Source organism: Eulemur rufifrons, chromosome 4 (assembly GCF_041146395.1).
Source record: "Eulemur rufifrons isolate Redbay chromosome 4, OSU_ERuf_1, whole genome shotgun sequence".
Classification (NCBI taxonomy): Eukaryota; Metazoa; Chordata; class Mammalia; order Primates; family Lemuridae; genus Eulemur; species Eulemur rufifrons.
Window position 1 is genome coordinate 74,812,549 of NC_090986.1, and position 15,772 is coordinate 74,828,320.

Genomic DNA, 15,772 nt, shown 5'->3' on the forward strand with positions numbered 1-15,772 from the left:
GACACCGGGCCCCAGGCCGGGCTGGACTAGTCCTACAGCACAAGGTCAGAACACAGAGCCTACACTCGGCCCACCTGGGCTCAAACCCAGGCTCTGCCACTCAGTAGCTCAGCAGCCTCTCCCTTCGTGGGGAAAGGAAGCAAGAACTAAAGGAGCCGGTTTAGGCCGGGCGCGGTGGCTCACGCCTGTAATCCTAGCACTCTGGGAGGCCGAGGTGGGCGGATCGTTTGAGCTCAGGAGTTCGAGACCAGCCTGAGCAAGAGCGAGACCCCATCTCTACTAAAAATAGAAAGAAATTATATGGACAGCTAAAAATATATATAGAAAAAATTAGCCGGGCATAGTGGCGCATGCCTGTAGTCCCAGCTACTCGGGAGGCTGAGACAGGAGGATCGCTTGAGCTCAGGAGTTTGAGGTTGCTGTGAGCTAGGCTGATGCCACGGCACTCACTCTAGCCTGGGCAACAGAGAGAGACTCTGTCTCAAAAAAAAAAAAAAAAGGAGCCGGTGTAGTTCAGTTCAGAGCAGCACCTGGCCTACCGTAAACGCTACAGAGATTTCACCAAACAGTACGCTCTTATGAAAAGAGATCTGCTTACGGGGGAAGATGCCAGCACAATTCTGCTACCTTGGCAAGGTGACGACTGGACAGTATTTGGGGTTAGGGAACCCCTATCTCAGTAGTGTCATGGGTTCCACAGCATTAACAAAGTGACTCAGCCAGCGCAGAGCAGCGAGGAAGGAGCTCATTGAAGACACGCTACTCCTCTGAGCCGCAACTACTCAACCTTCATCTTGCTCTGTCTGCAACTCGTCTCCTGTTGTATCACAGATGTCAACGGGAAAATGGAGTTTGGAATACAGGTTTTTCCTCACTTGGCAACCAACTTTGACAGGATCAATATATTGGAAGGGCAGTAAATGGGAAAAAAAATGGATAGGAAATAACTATATATATTTAGGAGAAAAAGATCATTGCCTTCTTAGATTCATATCTCAATTTAAACAATCACTCAAGATATGAAAACCAGAAAATTCCAACTCCAACAGAGTTTGGGGTTGAGATTCAAGCCTCCCCCCACCACACACACACACACACACACACACACACGCGCGCGCATGTTCCATAGCCTAAGTCACAGGAAGGGTCGGAAAGTCCCTGGTCACACCAAAGAGGAACACAGAGCAAGTATTCAAACACACACAAAACAGCACTTTGTGCAAGTCCTTAAAATTGCAAGTGTATTAGTGAACAATTAACTATTAGGCTTCATCTATAAAAATACAATTTACAATTAACTTTTGAGTATCTTAACTTTTACAAAAAGTGGACTTTCCCCCATCAGTACCACTCAATTCATGGTATACGCCAGTGGTCCTCAACCTTTTTGGCACTAGGGACCAGTTTCATGGAATTTTCCACGGACTGGGGGGCGGGTATCATTGGGAGGGTTGCAGAGCTCAGGTGGTGATATGAGGCCCATTTCCTAAGATGCCACGGCCGTTACCAGGCCAGGGCCCCAGGGTTGGGGACCACAGGATACACAATCTGAGACGCCCTAAGCCTTCAGGAACTTACTTGTATATTGTCCAAAAACCTTTGCTCAAACAACTCACTGCTGTAATTTTTGAAACTCATGCTCCACAGACTATGGTCCCTCCAGTAGCATTTGAAAATCTGCCAAATGATGCTGGAACCAGAGAAAGATTCTCCTCGATTTGAGTTCTGGGGTTTCCAGTTCCTTTCCCAAGTACACAAAGCGCTGGATTGATGAGCGGTAGGCCTCGATGCCATATTTTCCTCTCTCCAAAACAACCCCATATTTCATTTTAAAGACAAAGCAACCATTGATCATCTTTATATTGTACAGATGTTCACAAAAATCACCCAATAACAGTCCCAGGCTTAGAGTGGCCCAGGCAGGGTTCCCACAACCGGCTGCTCAGACAACTCACCTGGGGGCCTTGTCAAAAATACAAACCCAGAGGCCTCATCTCAGATCTTCTGAATCAGAAAATCTGGAGCTGGAACCCAGGAATCTGCATTTTAACAAACAGGGGCTTCTTTAAGACACTGAGATGATTCTCATGTGTGCTGCAGTCTGACAGGCATTGGAGTGGACAGCTAGCCAGGAACTCAAGGGAACTGAACACAGCTATTTTCACAACAGGCCTTGGCCATTTAACTTCCTTTACTTCATTCATCTCATAAACAAAGAGCAAGCTCCCCATAATTCCCCTCAAGGATTTGGAGGAGATAAATTCAACGTGATATATAAAGAGCCTTGAGCTTCTTACGGGGAGCAATAATGTAAACTGAACTATATCATCTTTTCACTTTCATAAAATATTCTTTTAGTAGTGAAAATAAGTTATATCTCTAGGAGAAAATGGCATTTGCTATACTTAAGATACATTCAAATCTTATTTGATGATACTTACACTCATTTTTTCCCTAAACCTGCAGCTTTACAGCATGCAAATAAAGACTGCTTTCTTCCCCAACTTCTACCAAATCTTTGGTACACATACACTTTGAGTAAAAGCTTAAATAAATGTATTCTGTCAATCAAGGCTCTTTTCCTATAAAAGAAAAGAAGAAAGGGAGAGAGGGAGGAAGGGAGGGAGGGAAGAGAGAGAGGGAAGGGAGGGAGGGAAAGTGGAGCTCAGTGGCTCACACCAGTAGTCCCATCTACTCGGGAGGCTGTGGCAGGAGGATCGCTTGAGCCCAAGAGATCAAGTCCAGCCTAGACAATATATACAGACCCCATCTCTAAAAAAGAAAAAAAAAACAAAAAAAACACAAAAATCGACTCAAATTGACATCTAAGATAAGGCCCCCAAATACCTCCCCAGTCAACCTCTCCTCTGAGCTTCAGACCCAAATATCTACCTACTCACCTGACATGGCACCTGGAAGTCTCACATGCACCCCAAACTCAACTTGTCCAAAATAACTTCTCAGCCTCACTTCCCCATAAAAGTCAAAGTACATTTCAGAGAAATGTCTGGATACTTAACGCCACAGAACTGTACACTTAAAATTTATTACATTTAATACATTTTGTCATGAATATTGAACCACAATGAAAAAAGATTTTTTTATCTGGTCCTCCCCCATTAGTGCCTAACTCAGTAAACAGCACGACTTTCCAGAGATAGTGACAGAAATCGGTGACTCATCCCTGTCCCCACCCTTTCTCCCAGCCCACTGTACCCAATCGATCACCAAGACTTAGAGATTCTTAATCATCTCACACCTGGTTGTCCCCAGCACAGTCCCCCACGCCCACGCGGGCCCCTCCTACTCCTGTTCCACCGGACAGCCAGAGTGAGCTTCAGAAAATGGAAGTCAAATCAGGCACTGCCCCCTTACAGCCCTCTGAACGCTTCTCGCTGCCGGAAGGACACAGCTCAAAATCTGTCACCTAGTCTGCAAGGCCCTGCCGAACCTGGCCCCACTGACCTTGCTGGCCCCTCTCTCAGACCCTCCAGGCCTCTGTCGTTTCTCCGCTTGACTCCTTCAGCACCAGCCTCCGTCCCTCACTGAGCAAGCTCTCTTCCTCTGCCACTTAACTGATTTTTGCCTCCCCTGCAGGTCTGAGCTCTAAAGTCACATCCTCTAGGAAGCCCGCCTTGAGCTCTTACTCCATGGTTTCTCAGCCTTGGCACTACTGACGTTTTGGACCCAGTAATTAATTGTTTGATGGTGGGGGCGGAGCTGTCCTGTGCATCATAGGATGTTCAGCAACATCCCTGGCTCTAGATGCCAGCAGGATCCTCTGCCAAACCAGCCCCTGTGACAACCAAAAAAATCTCCAGTGACAGACATTCTCTGAGGTGCAATATCATTACCTGCTGAGAACCACTGCCCCAGACCCAGCGAAAGCTGTCTCCCAGCATCCTGAACTGTTCTTTCACAGCATTTAGCAGAACTGCAATTCATTCTGGTGCCATTATTGTTTAATATCATCTTCCCTTCCAGACTGCAAGCTCCACAAGGGCAGAGACAGACTAGACAGACTGCCTTGCTCCCGCAGTATCCCAATGCTTGACACGGCAGGTATCCCACATCACTCTTTGAATAAGTAACAGACTTTGGGTAGTTTTTCCTTTTAATATTACTGTAAAATTAACATTTTCTAGTAGTTCAAATCAGCACCTCCACTGAATCAGGTTTCTTTGGGAAGTTGCTCAAAGTTGCTTCAAAGTTTTGACGAAAACTTTGAAATCATGGTAGTAAGAGAGACCTCAATCAATGAGTCTGATGAACCCCTCATACTCACAACTTTTCCTTTATCATGGGAAAGGTGAGATTAACCTATGGGGACTCCAGTATATTGTTCTCAAGCAAGAATCTATGTAATGCCAAAGATGGGTTACACATAGTGCTACAAGAGGAAAAACATATAACATTTGCAAATTCCCCCAAAATAGTACCACTATGTCTAGAAATCATGCTTGCTTGCTTGCTTTATAATGTATCTAATAAAAAGCAAAAAACCTGGCTCCAAATAAGGCCAATTATTAAGACTTGCTCCAGTACCGGGCCCACAATGTTTGCCTCTGAGGAAGTTAACAAAAGGGTCTGAACATCTCCTCCCTGACCCACATCATGTGGAGCAGAGGCTCTTCCTCCCTCTCCACCCCACCCCAGGCTTGCCTGAGGTCTGCAGGCAAACTCCCCTGGGTCCAGTCCGTGACCACGGAGGCTGTGCCAACTTGGGGATCCTGGGCAACAAATGATCCATTCAGAAGATTAAAATCTGTGCCAGTAATACCTGCATGCTGCTTATGAAATAAAAGAGAGGATTTTAAAAACTCAAAAAACAAAAACAACCTGGAATTAAGTCTGACGCTTGGTGTCCTAAAATTTCTGACTCACTGCAATGAAAGGAATCTGAGAAAGATCTGGCTCAGAATGAAAAATCACCCCTAATTTTGGCAGGTGCTAAGAAATACAATCTTGGCTTAGATAGAGAAGAGACAGGAATGTAAAAAAATGAAAGCTAATACCTATTATTTTACCAATACCATTGGTTCAAATAAGCTTCTTCTATAAATTAGGATTAGGCTGGGCTGCATACAGTCTCGTGCAATTTAAGTTTGGAAACAGGCGATCCAGGGCTGGCTTGGCACTCCATAGCCACCTGGCATCCTGTCATTCTGTCCTGTCCTGTCATTCTGCTCCACCATCCTTACTACTGACTTCTGTCTTCAAGGTCACCGCCTGTCACAAGATGGCCACCATGGCTCCAGCCATCAGATCCACATAAGAGGCAACGAGAAGGAGGATGAAACAAGGCAAAAAGGCAGACATCCCAGCTGGGCCAGCCGCCTTGAATGAGCTTTGCCAGGAGCCCCACCCAATAATTTCTACAGGTATCTCACTGTCTACCCCTATTTGCAAAGGCTACTGAGTGAGAAATGTTTCACATTGCCACCACTCCTCCAGCCTTCCCCTCAACCCTGGTTATATGAGTTTTGTTAAGAAAAGAAGGGACAAAAGGCTAGCGAGTAGGCAGTTACCAGTCTCTGCTACAATGGAATAAATATGTTAAAACTAAGTCCTAGTATTTTATCTAACTAGTCCATGTCTCCCATTCATACAAGAAAACTGAAGCTCAAAGCCACTAAAAGCTACACAGCTAATAAGTGGTGACCTAGAGGTTTGAATAAATCTTCTTATTCTGGAACTGGTGCCAGGCGTTAGAACTGAAGTTGCAGTGAATTTTGTCTGTATATGCATATGGGTTTAAAATAAATTTTCTATAAAGACTTTTCTCTAAAAACATAAATAAATCTGATCCAGTTTGTAGGGAAACTAAACTATATACAGTCAGACCAATGTCATGCAGGAATATTTAAGGTATTTATAAACATCAGGATTCGTTCACATGCCTCGGGACTCCTGCCATATTCTGTTTCAGCAAGATTTCGAGAACATCACGAGTGGGGACCACATCTCTATACACGCTGGTGCCCCTCCCCTAACATCAAAGCAGAGCTCAATAAAAGCTTCTCCTGATTTACTTCAGACCTAGAGGAACACAGCCTCCTGTCTGTACCAAACCAGGAAAGCCAGTTCACAAAGCCCAAATGTCTCACAGGGACCTTTTAATGTGTTTTATGTCTTATTTATTGTGCTTATCTGACAACTTCACAGGGCTAATAGACATCTCTAAAAATGTGTTGACATTTTAGTTCATTCTGAATGTCCTTCAGTGTACTATCAAATTTGGACAGTGCAAATATTCCCTGAGGGGTTGTAAAAAACAGATGCATATAGCAATACAATTGTGCATTTCAGCCCATATATCGAATATATTATATGCAAATATTATACCTCCAATACAGGATTATAAAGTGCAGTGCTATAAATAGAATGCCAATTTCAGTTACCACACGCCCATTTGGTTAGTTGCAAAACTTCCAGGCAACAAGCCAACTGATGCAGCCAAGAGTCACCTAGTCAATTTCCCAAACCTCCAGCCTCCGGTTTTCCCTGCCCTGACACCCAGCAACGCCTGTTTCTTCTAATAAGCAGATCACCGGCCAAATTCAGTTGCTCCCCACCATCAGGCATAGCCTTCTTTGCCCAAGGTGCCCTAATACTTTTAATAACATTGTTGCCTAATTAATCATGCATGTGAACAATTAATTACCAACTAATCTCACTCGATTTTCCCACTTACTGAGTGCCTATAGTTGGAAATGCCATGGGTACACAGAAGCAGCAAACAATGTCCTTATTTGACGAGATTAAATCCAAATAAAAACCGGCTGTCAAGGTTCCGGTGGACTAACAAAAGCTGTGTGCAGTAACGCCACGTCTTTTCCTAAATCGCACCATTCTGCCATTTCTAAAAATCTGAAATTACTGCCTTTTCACAGACTGTAAACACAAGTCAGTCTGGGTTTGAGAACAACACAATAGTCTGAAAAATGAATAATTTTTCGCCCAAGCATTCAAACTTGAACAAATCTCATCATGAAAGTCAATTACAAGGATTTTTTTTTTTTTTAACTTTTATCACATCGTTTTATGATGAAGGGGAAAATGTCCTGGTGAGCAGAACGGAGGGAAAACAGGAATGGGCACTAAGGCAGCAGGAGCCCCGCAAGCACTGTTCCCAGACGTGTCCTGCTGTCCCCAACGAAGACCCAGGACTTGAGAAAGGGTCCCCAGGCGTCGCCCGCGCCACGCCCGCTCACACGGAGGCCCCGCGGGCGCCCGGGTCGGAATCCGGGAAGGGCTGGTGCCAAGCTGGCCGCTGATCCTCGGGGGCCAGGCGTGTCCGGAAGGCCCCGCACAGGGCGCGCGGACGGCGGGGCGCCGCCTCTCGCCCCGGGCCGGACGGGCGGAGCGGGCGGGGGCCGGGGCCGGGCGGCCCGCGCAGGCCGGCAGGACGCGGGCGGAAGGCAGGGGGGCGGGACCGCCGTCCTCTCTCAAAGTTTCTCGCAGTTGCACAGTTGCTCCGCGCTTCCTGTGGGGGTGGGCGCCGCGCCCTCGCGCTCCGCCGCCCTGCCCGGCCCGGGCCCCGGCGGAAGGAGGCGAGATCGCGTCTGCGGCCGGGTGGGGACCCGGAGATCGAGAGGGGCCGGCGGGCGCGCCCCGGGTCCCGGCGCCGGGTCCCACCTGGGCGCCGCGAGAGGGCGCTGCTGCCGGCGCCGCGCGCCGGGGACCGGACGGCGGGACACGGGCGCCGGCGGAGGGCTGGGCCGCCGGCGCCTCCTTCCCCGCTCCGACGCGGATGCCGGCGGCTGCGCCCACGAAGCCCACGCCGCGCCCGTTCGCGCCCGGCCGCCCGCTACTTACCCAGGGAGCAGGTGAGGAGCGCGAGCAGCGCCGGCAGCGCCAGGCGGCTTCCGCGGCCGGCGGCCGGCCGCATCCCGGCGGCGGAGGCTGCGCGCCCCACCTGGGCGCGGGGACCGGAGACGCGCGGGGAGCGGAGCTGCGCCGCTGCCGCCGCCGCCCTGCCGCCGCGGCTGACCCTTCTCCGCGGTTCCCCCTCCCCCGCGGGCTCCGCCGCGCCATCTCCGGCCGCGCCCTCTGGCGGCCGCGAGCGGGAGCGCCCCTGTGCGCGCTTCCAGCGCCTGCCGGGCTCGCGGCCGGGGCTGGGGTCCGGCCCGACGGGTGCGAGTGGAGGTGGCCGCTGCTCCGCCGGGACAGCGCCCCTCTTCCAGGCGTCTGGCCTCTGCTCCCTCCGGCTACCAGTCTCCACCTCTCCTGTCCCTCCTTCCCCAGGGGCCCCATCCTCTCCCTTCGTGCCTCTCACTCCGTGCCTCCCTTGCTGGATCTCCAGCCGCAGGTCAGTAGTTGCCTCTTATTCCCCCCAAAGTAAAGGGAGCCTGATCACCTTTCTTCCCTGCTAATGTACCATCTGCTGTAAAAAAAAAAATCAATAATTCAACTCAATATTGTTGGCACCAATGTTCTACTTTGATGAAGGTGTTTTTAATCAGCTCAGCTAATTTACTTAGTATCCCCTTTAAATGAAATTTGGCCAATAGCCTAGGCCTGGAATTTGGCTTTTAATATAAGTTTGTGTAAATGTAATTTTCTATAAATGTAATTTTAAGTGTTTACCATGATGGAAGAGGGAGGGTGCAATTTTATGCAAAACGTGTGATAAAAATTAATTAAGTTGAAATACAGAGACATGGGGAAGTTTCATCAGGAGGGTCCCTCCTGTCCCCACAGGACTGTCCAGGGGCTGCCTCCCCAGCCAGGCAGAGCAGTGGCCCGATAGGGGACTGGCCCCGTCATACCTTGGTGGACTGAAGAGGGACGCAATTACAGATGAAGAACTAGAAACCCCCTGATGGTTCTGGACTCCCTTGTGCCTCCCCCAAGCCTTATGTCTGTCTCCAGTGAAGTAGACAGGACGAAGTGCTCCTTCCTGGCCTGGACTGTGACCTGAAGGCAGTGTCCATGTTTTCATTCATATTTAGTCAGATTTTTGGATGCCTACTATGTGCCTACAATTCTGCTTAGTACCCTAGGAATGCCAGTATCTTCCACATGGGCATGCAACATTCCCCTACTTGTTAAACATTTAATAGGGACCATTACCAGGCCCCAGGAGTACAAGTAGGATGTGGGGAGATAGAGAAGTGGGTGCTGGCTAAATGTTTGTTGGCTTGAGCCCTATAAACTTGAATACCTTTGGGGAGGCTTTGCTTCTAATGCATTAGGATGGTATTCCGCTTGTTCATGCAGTAAGTGCTGCAATACTTTTTTATAATAAAGTCTGGAGACAATGGCTTTTCTTTCTGTGGTTTATGTTGACTTCTTAAAACTGAGAACTAAATATTTCATGTGTTACCCATTTAGTGTAAATGCAAATAGTGCCATTTTGTTCCTTCACCTAAAGTTTGTCATCTCATGTCAATACCATTTTGATGGGAGGAAAAAGAAATGTAGAAATCCTTCCATTTCATTTTTTTTTAGTCAAGCTTTTCAAATTTATGGTCAACTGCATTGATCACTTTTATCCTTCTTGGGAAAATTCTAAAACTTACCTGCCTAGTTGAGAGTTCTAGATTGTTTCTAATTTCCAAAGCTGTTTAGCTTTCTTCTAAGAAAACATTCCTTGCATGTGTTAGATATTAAACATTTCACCAAGGTGTGTTGAAGAAAACTAATAATTAAGCAATGATTGGTATTTAATCAATGTTTTCATCAAAATTCATCATGTTAGGATTTAACTATGTACCAGAATGAGATGTGGAAATTTGAGCCCTAAACACAATGGAGAGCACACAGTTTTAGTAATAAACTTGCCCTGGCATTCTTCTTTCCACAGTAGACATAGATAAACGGCACATTACAAAGCTCCATAACTCACATTTTAAAAAGGATTGCCTTTCACTTTCTCTAGTCATATGATAAATGGACTTGCTGGGAGTTCTCTCTCCCAATCGGAAGTTCAGAGCGTTTCCTAGAGCAAACGCACTCCCACTAAGGACACTAAAAGATGCCTGAAATGGCAATGTTTGCCTGCAACACCAAGTGTAAGGGGACAACTTTCAGTAGAAAAAAACAAATCTCATGAACTCTAAGATTGTGATGAGAAAAAGAGCAGGCCATAGTTCTACCTTCTTGGGATTCATTCACCTTAATCCCAGCTGTGACCCCCATTCTGGCACCTGGAACTTTCCTTGTTGAAGGGCAGGGGGAAAAGCTAGAAGCCACCTCTTTTTGGGGGGACCTTGTTGCAACCTGATTAAAAGAGGCTGGTAATTTTTGAAAGAATTTTCTAAATACTAAAAGAACATAAAAACATATTCAGAAAACTATAGACGGCCAAATAATCTAATGAACAAGTTCCAAACAGATGGCCTCTGATTTTATAACAAGGATACTTTAGGCCAAAAAGGCTGGAACACCCCCGCCCCCACACCCACACGTTCACTCATTCACCTGATGGGGAACTCCTTCTAGCTGATGCGCCCTTTGCTTGGCTCTGGAAAAGGTATTTTTAAAAAGCGTAAAACATGGCCCTGCACCCAAGGACTCACAGTCCAGGTAGGAAGACAAAGATGTTCCTAACTAATTGTACCATCATGTGATAAGCGCTGTAGCACAGGTAGGTGGGAACACGTCGGGGAGAAGCAGAATCTAACAGGGCCATTGGAATCAGTCAGAAAAGAAGTGACTGTAGTTCAGGGTCTTAGAGAAATAGCAGGTTCCTGGGTTGAGGAAAGGAGGAGAGGCACAACACACATACACACACACACACACACACACACACAGAGCAAATCAGCCCAAAGCAGTGTGGCGGGTTAGGGAGGGGAAATAAGGTGGCCCAGGTTTCTCACTCAGCTCCACCCAGCCTGCTGCCTCTCTTCCCTGCCGTGGAAGGGGCCCTGGGTACCCTGTTCCTATACCAGCAAAGACCAAGGGACAGATTCCAGCTCTGCCCAGCCTCTCCCGGCCCTCTCACGCAGTTTCAGGCCTAAAGCAGATGAGCAGTGGACACGTTTCAGGAGGACCACCCTCTTCCCACACAGAGAAGTAGCTTTATACATTATGAGCGTTCTTAGGGATTAGTTCCCAAACCTAGAATCAGGCCTGGGGTCTGACCGGGGAAGAGAATGTCTAAAACTGGGTCTCCAGGACATAAGGTCATTATGATATCAGACGTGCGGTATAATACTTTCACCATCTGCTATCCGCCCCCATGCCCCCAGAATCAGTGCCCACCCAGGGGTAACAGGAAAGCCACTTGTCACTTCACCTGATGCTTTAATCTTTAGGGAAGCAAGAGACTCTTTATCCCCCGTGGGAGAAAAGTAAGACAGGAGGAAAGGAGACTTAGCGAAAACTGTCATCACTCAGAGTAGATCCAGGGTCAGGGCTCCTCCCCCTGCCCCCACAGGTGCTCAGGAAGAATAATACAATGGTGACATAAAGTGCTGTCTCCAGTGCCCTCAAGGAGCTTGTTTCACTTTGCTTCCAAAGTTATTAAAAAATTATAGGCAAAACCTATTCTGTCAAACCAAGATCCTGGTTAATAAGCTCAATATAATGAGTTAAAACTTTTTTCAGGCCGAGTGTGGTGGCTCACGCCTGTAATCTAGCACTTTAGGAGGCCGAGGCAGGAGGATTACTTAAGGCCAGGAGTTCAAGACCAGCCTGAGCAACGCAGCAAGACCTCATCTCTACAAAAAATAGAAAAATTAGCTGGGCATGGTAGCGCACACCTGTTGTCCCAGCTGCTGGGGAGGCTGAGGCAGGAGTATCACTTGAGCCCAGGAGTTTGAGGTTGTAGTGAGCTATGGTGATGCCACTGCACTCTGGCCCGAGCAACAGAGTGAGACTCTGTCTCAAAAACAAACAAACAAACAACAACAATAAAAAAACTCACATCTTTTTTTATGTATCCATGGACAAACGTGTCACAAAGCAAGTGCACACATGAGGCCCTCATATGATCTACTAAGATTGGGAGGAAAGTGCATTTACCCAGGGGAGATAAGTTAAGAGAACCAAGACATGCAGAAATAAACACGAGCCCGCCTAGAACAATTAAGTCCCCTAAGAAATGTAGGAAGGAAGTTAGACGGGCAGGGAGAAGGAAAGCACTTCCATCCGCGGGCCGACAGAGACTGCCAGTGGCAGGTAGGCTGTGGGCGGAGAGAAGGGGAGAAGGGCGTTCCAAGCAGAGGGTCAGGTGAACACAGTTGTGGAAGCCAGGAGCTGGGAGAGTTCGGAGACAGGGGAGTTCAGGTTGTCCAGCACCGAGGGAACACCGAGGGGAAGCTGGTCCCACATCAGGAGGGTCTTTGGTTCCGTGCTAAGGAGACGGACCCTCCCTGGATCCGGGCAGTAAAGGCAGTGGAGAGAGGGAAGGCTGTCTCAGCAGGCGATGACCAAAACCCCGATTCAAGACTGTAGCTCCTAAGGCCGACCTTGTGTCCTAACTCAGCTACCCCATCAGAGAAATAGGGGCTATTTCAATATATGATGATTCACATGCCGAACACCCAGTTCCTGTGTGTTGGGTACTGGTTTAATGAACGAGCGAGGCTGTGAGAAGATTCAGTGGCAATGGTCTGGATGGATTAGAGAGGGGAAGGAGAAGTGAAATGGTTGGTTTAAAAAATTACGAGAAAAGAGGAAGGGAAGGGAAACCAATATGTACTGAACACAGGCTATAAGCTAGACATTCTATTAGTTACGTTCAAATAAATTATTTCAATTAACCCTCAACAAAAAGATAAAAAGGAAAGGATTATTATTATTCCCACTTCACAGATTAGTGAACTGAATCTCAAGCAGGTCAAATACCAACAGCCAGAACTGTCTTTAATGTATATCTGAGGCTGGATTTTCTTCATTTACTTCATCCAAAACAACATATCCCAATAGTTAAAATAGAAAAGCAGGTATGAGCCTCCACCTGTCTTCTATCAAAGCAGACATGAAAGAGATTTTAAAATAGGTAAAACAAGGCCGGGCGCGGTGGCTCACGCCTGTAATCCTAGCACTCTGGGAGGCCGAGGTGGGTGGATCGTTTGAGCTCAGGAGTTCGAGACCAGCCTGAGCAATGAGCGAGACCCCACCTCTACTAAAAAATAGAAAGAAATTATATGGACAGCTAAAAATATATATAGAAAAAATTAGCCGGGCATGGTGGCGCATGCCTGTAGTCCCAGCTACTCGGGAGGCTGAGACAGGAGGATCGCTTGAGCTCAGGAGTTTGAGGTTGCTGTGAGCTAGGCTGACGCCACGGCACTCACTCTAGCCTGGGCAACAGAGTGAGACTCTGTCTCAAAAAAAAAAAATAAAATAAAATAAAAAAAAAATAAAATAAAATAAAAATAAAATAGGTAAAACAATGATACTCTTCTTACTAACTTTTTTCATTTAGAAAATATATTTTTCATAAAAATACAGCATATTAACATGTGATGGGTTTATTGTGGTAAATTTAAAATGAACTAATAAATATGTTTACATTTCTCAGTTTTATTTCTAATACAGTAATTGTCCATAGATATAATCCACATAAACAAAAGCTCTTGGGAGTCTTCAATAATTTTTCAGTGTCAAAGGGTCCTGAAACCAAAAAGTTTGAGACCTGCCAGCTCAGGACACATCATTTGTAAATTATGGGAGCCAGTACTAAAACCCTGGTGAATCTGGCTCCAGACACTTCCTCCTACCCACTGTGCTAGATCACTCCCTGTTTAGTTTTAGATCTGTTGTATTCGAGGTGCCAGATTTCCAAGTTGCCCACTTTGGCTCAAAGTTACCTAATTAAACCCCCAGTCATTAGAGATTTAAAATAATAAGTATCAGTTCAATGGCAAATTTATGTCATGGTAACAAACAACCCAAAAATTTCAGTGGCTTAACATAACAAAGGCTTTCTTAGTCATGCCAAGTCTGCGGCTGGCCCGAGTGACCCTCCAGGACAGCTGTTCCCCATTGTTAGTGACCTGGGCTGGCTCTGTCTCAGTTCACATCCTCCACAGTCACGGTAGCAGGGGGGGGGCCAAGCTGGAGGCCAGGCACCAGCAATCAGATGCATCCATCCGGTGAAAGTGCCACAAGTGACTTCTGCTCATGGCTCATTGAGGGATGGGAAGGGGAGGGCGGAGGACAGCTGGGGACTGGTGAACACTGCACTGCCGACCGTCTTGTGCTTCCCCTGTGCTCCCAGCCTGAAACACCTCATCTTCTGCTCTGAAAAGATGCTATGCTAGATGCCAGGACATGAAACATGCCCTTCAGGAACTCATAAAATACTACATTTGAAAAGATAAAACTACAAATAATGTCATCGGACTTTTGTACAGTTTTTTCCTATTTACTAAGTAACCACACACAAATAATTACTGAACGAGGCAGTTAGAGAAGAAATCCAGATAAATTTAGTGTTTTTGAGTGTTCTTGGGAGAAAGAAAACTCTGGCTTGGGTAGTGGAGTGTGGTTTCAGGGAGAAGGTAGGATTTGAGTAGAGGTCATGAAATGAGGGAAGAATCCAAACTGGTAGAAATGGAAGAGGGAGGAAAATGAAGATGACATGGCCAGCAGACTAGTGTGGCCACAGTTAATTGTGTCAGGAAAAGTATTGCTAGGACAGGAAGACAGGGAAGCTGTCTGGAGAAGACAGCAGCAAGCCCAGGGAGAGAGGGGACAGCTGACCAGGCCCACAGGAAAGGAGGGCAAAGGACCCTGAGGACTTCTTATTCATCAACTAGGAGACAGTTAGGCTTAGAGATACAGGCTGGCACAGTGGCTCACGCCTGTAATCCTTGCACTCTGGGAAGCCGAGGAGACAGGATTGTTTGAGCTCAGAAGTTTGAGACCAGCCTGAGCAAGAGCAAGACCCCCATCTCTACTAAAATAAATAGAAAAAAATTAGCTGGACAACTAAAAATATATAGAAAAAACTAGCTGGGCATGGTGGTGCATGCCTGTAGTCCCAGCTACTTGGGAGGCTGAGACAGAAGGATTGCTTGAGCCCAGGAGTTTTGAGGTTGCTGTGAGCTAGGCTGACACCACAGCACTCTAGCCTGGGCAACAGAGTGAGACTCTGTCTCAAGGCAAAAAAAAAAAAAAAAGATACAGACATCATTTATTTTAATTGAAGAAGCTAGAGTCAAAATATGCTTTATGTCTTTTTTTCTAAAAATGTATTTTCATCATAATTTCCCAACTGCAATAACAATAAAATAGCTGTAGCATAACTGTCTTACACAAATGAAAAATAGAATTTGTAGAAATAGCATATTGCTAGCATTAAGTCAAGCGGATGTTGGAATTATCTTGCTTAAATTAAAGTGTCATGTTCATTGGTTCTCAAGAGTAGGCAAGTCTTGTTTGCAGTTCTCTGCCTTGTACATTGATACTTTGGGAGGGATGTAAGATAGAAGAAAGAAGGAAACCCCAAATCTTGAGATGCACATTGTGTCTGCTCAGGGAAGCTGCCATGCTTCACGAAGGACCTTAGGGGGCCAACTGAGAACAGGGAGAAACTAAAGTAGGGTGGTGGTATCAGCGGAGAAGAGATCACATGGAGAAACATTACAGGTGCAGAATTTAAAGGACCTTTGAATGACTGGAATCAACATATTGTTCTTTCTTTTATCCCCATGAGATAACAACCCTTAGTTTGCTTAAATGTTTGAAGTAAATCTTAGACTAGCTAGTGCTTGAACATGTAAAGAAGTTGAGACAGGACTGTTGAGGCCTTGAATGGCAATCTTACAAAGCTGGACTTGCTCTGTAGTCTGTAGGGACCATTGTGTTGAGAGAC

General features: G+C 46.6%; 1 protein-coding gene across 1 annotated transcript in view; it reads right to left on the reverse strand.

Moving 5' to 3' along the window:
- Positions 1-10,636, reverse strand: part of B3GLCT (beta 3-glucosyltransferase) — a 95,179-nt gene extending 84,543 nt beyond the window's left edge. Inside the window, exons 1-2 of the mRNA XM_069466956.1 lie at positions 10,565-10,636; positions 7,819-8,323 (exon numbers count right to left, since the gene is read on the reverse strand). Of these exons, the coding sequence (XP_069323057.1) occupies positions 7,819-8,323; positions 10,565-10,636 (577 nt within the window). The remainder of the gene's footprint in view (positions 1-7,818; positions 8,324-10,564) is intronic.
- Positions 10,637-15,772: the final 5,136 nt, after the last annotated feature.